General features: G+C 38.3%; 1 protein-coding gene across 1 annotated transcript; it reads left to right on the forward strand.

Moving 5' to 3' along the window:
* The first annotated feature begins 5,022 nt into the window (after positions 1-5,022).
* On the forward strand, positions 5,023-6,532 carry LOC137627017 (uncharacterized). The gene is made up of 2 exons (XM_068357999.1): positions 5,023-5,052; positions 6,074-6,532. Exons 1-2 carry the CDS (start codon positions 5,023-5,025, stop codon positions 6,530-6,532), a joined length of 489 nt encoding a protein of 162 aa, XP_068214100.1.
* Positions 6,533-7,256: the final 724 nt, after the last annotated feature.

The raw sequence follows: 7,256 nt of genomic DNA on the forward strand, positions 1-7,256 counted from the left end.
TATATATATATATATATATATATATATATATATATATATATATATATATATATATATAGATGTGTGTGAGGGTGTACATGTATATATACAGTATATATATATATATATATATATATATATATATATATATATATATATATATATATATATATATATATATATATATATATATATATATATATATATATATATATATATATATATATATATATATATATATATATATATATATATATAGATGTGTGTGAGGGTGAACATGTATTTATATATATATATATATATATATATATATATATATATATATATATATATATATATTTATATATATGTGTGTGTGTGTGTATGCGTGTATATGCATGTTTACACAGTCGTTTGTATGTGAATTTATGTGTGTATTTGATGTGTGTGCTTGTATCTACACGTATTTTTAATCTGAACAATAACCAATCTGCTCCAATGCACCTTTATTTGCTCATGCCATTTATTCTGTTGATGTTTGCAAAGCAAAGGCAATATTTCCCGGATTTTGAAAAGCGATGATTGAATATCCAACTGTTCCTACAGTGAACTCGCATCATTGATCCTGAAATATTGTAAATACAAACCTCGTTTCATGAAAAGTAATGCAAACATTATGGAAAACTACTTACAATACTGGTAAGACAAAGCACAATATAATTCAAACATTGAATCCCACTGTAGTTAGAGCCAATGTATCATAGTGGTCTTTAATTAAAATTGAATAATGTATTATTGTTCTATACTTATTCGTCGTACATTCTGTTCTGTTTTTATGTTTCTATAAACATTTCTTGTTCGTTGCTAATAGATTGACTGATGGCACTCATTACTGCGGAAATTTTGACGGAATCCAAAGCTTTCTCCTAGTCTACTAATGCAGTTAGCTGGTTAATTACAGGCTTTACCATGTCTATAAATATCTTTCTTGCGTTGTCAATAGATTACATGATTGCTTTGAATAATTGTTGACTGCATTAGATGAACATGTATTTATAGATGGAGGAGTTCTGGTAATGTTTTTCCTTTTACACATAAGTTTTAGGTGATGTTTCTTAGACAATCTTTATGCATTCTTATATTCCCTTGAAAATAAAGATGATAAGTTTTGTTATAGTTAATAAGACATTTCTTCAAAATAATATCTTTTGATGGATTAATTCTAGATAAATAAAATTTACTTAATGATAAGAATTGATTGTGTAGGTCTTTTGACACAAGACCATTATTGTAGAGTTTATTAAAAATACGATATTTTTCTACATTGATGTCGACATTGATGATTAAGTCGTATAATAAATATGAACATACATATATACCACCTCTCTTTACAATAAATAGTAATCAAAGTAGTAATTGTAGTGCAAAGAATATAATCCTATTGTAGGAATGACTAAATTTTATTCAAATCTTTTTTGTAAATATGGTAAATATATTCACTAATAACCGTCTTTTATGATTTAGAATGCAAATATAAACTGCAACGATAAAATACAACTACCAAATATATCAAAATGGTAGTCATAAGAATCCAAGTAGAATATTCTATTCTCGAACAACCTTTTGATATTATTGAAATCGGCATTATTCACTGAGGACTCTTCCTTTTGACTCTTGGCTGATTCTGCATAATGTGATATTCCTATGCAAGCTGTATTCAGGAACCTCCCACGTGTCTGTGTGTGTGTGTCCCGACCTTTTGTCAGGAGAGAATGGAAAGGAGGGAGATGGAGAAGAGGGATGGTGAGAGAGAGAGAGAGAGAGAGAGAGAGAGAGAGAGAGAGAGAGAGAGAGAGAGAGAGACATCCAGAACTATTAAAAAAGGTAAAATAACAATGTTCCTCTATGTTGTCTATCAAATATCCTAACCCAAGCATCCAATATAGACAAGAGTATTGCTTTCCTAAAAGTCTCTTTCACAAGAGGAGGAATATCTGTCAGCTCCCTCTATTGACGAACGTTGATCCATCTCAAGTGACAAATGATGAGGTTTCTCAAGGATATTTTGGCTGAACAATTCTCATCCTTGGAACTCTCTGAAGAAAAACATCTCTTTTATCACTCTGATGTTCATCTTTAGAAAATGTTTTGAAATATTGTTCACTGTCTTGAGTTTTTCACTTCTATATCACAGTAATTTCAAGAGATTAAAAAAAACATACACATACACACACATACACACACACACACATACACACACATACATATATATATATATATATATATATATATATATATATATATATATATATATATATATATATATATATATATGTATATATATATATATATATATATATATATATATATATATATATATATATATATATATATATATATGTGTGTGTGCGTGTCTATGTGTGTATAATATATATATATATATATATATATATATATATATATATATATATATATATATATATATATATATATACATATATATATATATATATATATATATATATATATATATGTATATATATATATATATATATATATATATATATATATATATATATATATATATATATATATATATATGTGTGTGTGTGTACGATATGCCACAGCATTTTACGTTTTTAGTTAAGTTGGTGCTACACGTTTTCTTTGTTGATGATAAGGATGAGGGTATAAGCAAGCGTCGGGATTGCCTGATGTTTGTTTTGTAATTTAATTATACACATATGTGCACTATTTTGAATTAAATATTTCTATTGAATGGAAAACTGTATACATTTTGTGTTTACTCTTTTGTATGAAAAAGAAGTATTGAGTTTGTACTGAAAAATATTGTATTGTTATTGTTGGCATCTGCCCAAAAGGCCGCGATTTATGCCCGCCTTGGCGCCTTTGTTAGTTCAGCGTGGGCAGGCTCTGGAAAGCACATGGAATTTCTGCATGCTGTGGTTCTGCAGTATTTGTGGTGTGCTGAGCTGCCCAGTGTACTCATCATAGTATTAAGTGACCAGTGTTGCTGTTAGCTAGGAGGCTGAATGCTTTTGGTGGTACAGCAACTTGTACCATTGGTTATCTGGGAATTTTAGTATTAGAATCGGCGTCTGGAAAATGTAAGTTTATTTTCTATGTTAAGTGAACCTTACCTGTGGAATTACTGTATTGTATTTTACATTATTTACATTATTTTGTATTTACATGATATTTAAGGTATATATGTTGTTTTACATGAATATTTACATTATTTTTTTGTATATCTATTGCTGTTTTTGTTTGCAGCGTCAAACCTTGCTTCTTTGATGGAATATATGAACACCACAGAGGAAGAGTGTTGGACTTCACCCTTAGTAAAACGCTGTTATTCAGAACGTAGCTTCACTGGGGGTGCAGTGTTCTACAGTTTGACGAATACTCCAGCCTGGGTCAAGTAACGCCAGCGTGGGACAAGTGGACCTCGTCAGCCTTGTGTCTGCAAGGATCGTCTGTTGTGGCCTCTATCATCTGTCACCATGTCGTCCGTTTCAAGAGCTTCAACAAAGACCAGCCAGTTGGCACTGCGTGTGCGCTTGCTTGAGGCGCAAGCAAAGCTTAAGCAAGCTGAGGAAGCAAAACAGCTTGAAGAAGAGAAATTGGCTTTGGAAATGCAAGCAAAAGCACTTGCAGCTGAAGCTAAAATGCAAGCCAAAACACTTGCAGTTGAAATGCAAGCCAAAGCAATTGCAGCTAAACGCAAGAGCCAAGAAGAGATTAACGGCCTGAAGTTAGACTGTGATAAACTACAGGTAGAGTATGAAACACTTTCTGAAGTTGGAACTTCATATGCTGGTTCCGCTGCTAGTAATGCTTCACAACGGGAGAAGAGGGACTCATCAGATCAGTTGGATGTCAAAGGGATTAAGCAGTGGAGAAGTGATGTAAATTCTCACTATGAGAGTGGGAGAATCAGCAGGGTTCATGAAGCAGATGTGAATCCTACAAACGTCCACAGTGTGACGTATGACCTGGAGGGTCTTGAACATCATTCAACTCCATTGGCCCCAGATGCGACACCTTTTGTGCCAAGACGTGTTCCCTTAACTCAGGATGTATCACAAGCAGATCTGCAAACTTCTGAAATAGTAAAGGCTCTTGATTGTACACTAGCTAGTCAGCAAGAACTAACACGACGAATGCAGCTGCCACAGATGAAGCTGGAGCATTTCAGTGGAGACTTAACCAAATTTTCCATGTTTAAGAATTCTTTCACCTGGATTGTGGAGTGTATTACCGACGACCCTGCACGAAGGCTAACTCATCTATACAACTGTGTAGATGGTACTCCCAAGAACCTGATTGAGAACTGTTTCCATCTACCCACTGACATTGGGTATGATTGTGCTTGGGAGATATTGTGTCGTAAATACAAGAATGACAATGACCTGTCATATGCTTATGTCAAGAAGCTATTTGATTGGAAGGAGATTAATGCAGGTGATATTGATGGCCTGGAAAATTATGCTGCATGTTTGAAGACAGTTAAGGCAGCACTTGGTAATAACTACCATCGAAAAAATCTTCAAGAAACAATGAAGAAGATTGTTGAAAAGCTCCCATACCAACTGATTGTGAGATGGGTAGTGAAATGCGAGGAACATAAGTTCAAGCTTCCAACTCTAATAAAGTACATTGAGAAGCAGGCATGCATTGCCAAGCATCTCTCCTATTATGAGTGCGACCGTCGTACCCCGAAGCCTACTGAGAAGCCATCCAAGCCTGTCAGGCCTAAGACCTTACCTGTGCACCACACAGCTTCACCAGCTAGAGGGAAATGGTGTCCCTTCTGCACTAAGGAGGACCATGAACTTAAAGAGTGCTTCAAATTTGAAAGGTTGAAGCTTCCAGATCGTTGGGAGGTGATAAAGAAGGCAAGATACTGCTTCAGGTGTCTTAATGGTGAACATTCATATGCAAAATGTGAAGATGCATCCATCTGTGAAAAGTGTGGATTTCACAAGCACCATACCATGCTGCATAGTCCACCTAAGTCTGCAAGCAATACAGGTGCGGCCCATGCGGGAGGCAAAGGTGCTATCGGGGGTGGTGAGTAGGCAGTTGGTGCTACAGAAGGTGGCGCGACTGCTACAGCTGGCAAGAGTGCTGTAGCCCCAAATGTGCAACCTATGTTCTCAGTGAGTGCAAGCCAGTTACCTAAGGGAAGAACAATGCTGAAGATCTTACCTGTTCTCGTTAATGGCATCCATGCAACCTATAGATTGATCGACAGTGGAGCTGCCCCAACAATGGCAGTAAGAACCCTGATAGACCGAATGGGTCTCAAAGGAAGACCAAGCAACCAGATCATGGCAACTGAAGCAGGGACTTTCACTTGTAAGGAAGTTCTGTCCCTACACATTGGTAATATTAATACTGATGAAGGAGAGCATGTGACCGACGTGTTCGTGGCTGACAAGATCAATGTGTCTATGGACCATGCCAAGAGTCAAGAATGGCTGACCAAGTGGCCCCATCTGAGTGACCTGGAAATAGAAAGTCTACCTGAAGATCATCGTCAAGTAGAGCTAATCATTGGGCTAGACACGACATTCTAGACCAGCGACATGGGCTGAAGGATGAGCCATCTGCCTACCTGACCAAGCTAGGGTGGGTTGTTTTCGGCCCAACAGGACCTAGATCGACTTCAGCTCCTGCCCCTCTGTTCCATGTGTGCACTGTGGATGATACAACAGAACTTCTGCAACGCAACTTCAACCAAGACTTTTGGGAGAAAGAGACACTCTCAAAGATAGAAGATTCTTTTGAAGGCAAGAGATTCCTGTCTTTGTTGGACGAAACTGTTGTCCAGACAGATGGCAAGTATGTTGCTTGCTTACCCTTTAGTGACACTGAGCCTCTACCTAATAACCGTGCCATGGCAGAACGTAGGGCTCACTCCTTAAAGAAGAAATTTGAGGTAAATGAAACGTACAAGACTATATACGTCGAACAAATAGAGAAGTACCTTTTGAAAGGGTACGCTGAGCTTGTCCCAGTCGACAAGCTGTATCGCAGTGATGGCCGTGTGAACTACATGGTGCACCATGGGGTCAAACACCCTACCAAGGACAAGCTTAGGGTCGTCTTCGACCTTAAGGCTAAGCATGCTGGGACCTCACTCAATGACCACCTCATGCAAGGACCACATCTCACAAGTAGTCTTGCTGGAGTGCTGCTGCGCTTCAGGGAAGGACAACATGCTGTTACTGCGGACATACAAGAAATGTTCCATCAAGTCAAGGTGCTAGAAGACGAGAGGAACTCTTTACGCTTCCTGTGGTGGCCAGGTGGAGACACCAATCAAGCTATTCAAGAGTTCAGGATGACTTCACATGTGTTTGGAGCGCGATCGTCCCCAAGTATAGTCAACTTCTGCCTCAGACAGGCCGCACTTGACTATGGTGACAAGTATGGTGAAGAAGCTTGCCATGCCATACGATGCAACTTCTACGTCGATAATTTGTTGAAGTCAATGGACAGCGAGGAAGACTGTATCCAATTGACAAAAGACCTCATTGGACTCTGAGCTGATGGAGGATTCCGGCTGAACTAGTGGACATCTAGCAACAAGTGCATTCTCGCTGCCGTGCCTGAAGGGGAAAGAGATAAATCAGTGGCTACATTGGACCTTAGTAAGGACGAGCTGCCTACGGAGCGCGCTTTGGGTATCCACTGGGACATGAGCAGTGATGAGTTCACCTTCAAGATCAACCTGAAGGAGAAGCCTAGGACGCGAAGAGGACTTCTCTCTGTAGTGGCTTCCTTGTATGATCCACTTGGTTTTGTTGCACCTTTCACCCTGAAAGGGAAGATGTTACTACAAGACCTGTGTCGTCGCATCTTACCTTTGGACGAAGAAATGAACAACGACGAAGCAAATCGCTGGAGCAGATGGACTTCCCAGCTTCAGTGTCTAGGAGACTTCAAGATCAGAAGAAGGCTGGTGCCTCCAGACTTTGGGGAGGTATCATCGTACCAACTTCACCATTTTGCGGACGCAAGCCAGACAGGATATGGTGTGGCCACGTATCTGCGCACGGTAGGCAAGAATAACCAAGTGAACAGTACACTGCTTATGGGTCAAGCTCGTGTAGCTCCCCTCAAGAGACCGAGTATTCCACGAATGGAATTGACTGCTGCTGCTGTGAAACTCAACTTGATTGCAAGATCAGGTCAAAACTCGATTTGGAGTTGTGTGACTCAGTGTTCTGGACCGACAGCACGTCTGTCCTGAAGTACATCCGTAACCT

The sequence above is a fragment of the Palaemon carinicauda genome, chromosome 34 (genome assembly GCF_036898095.1).
Source record: "Palaemon carinicauda isolate YSFRI2023 chromosome 34, ASM3689809v2, whole genome shotgun sequence".
Taxonomy (NCBI): domain Eukaryota; kingdom Metazoa; phylum Arthropoda; class Malacostraca; order Decapoda; family Palaemonidae; genus Palaemon; species Palaemon carinicauda.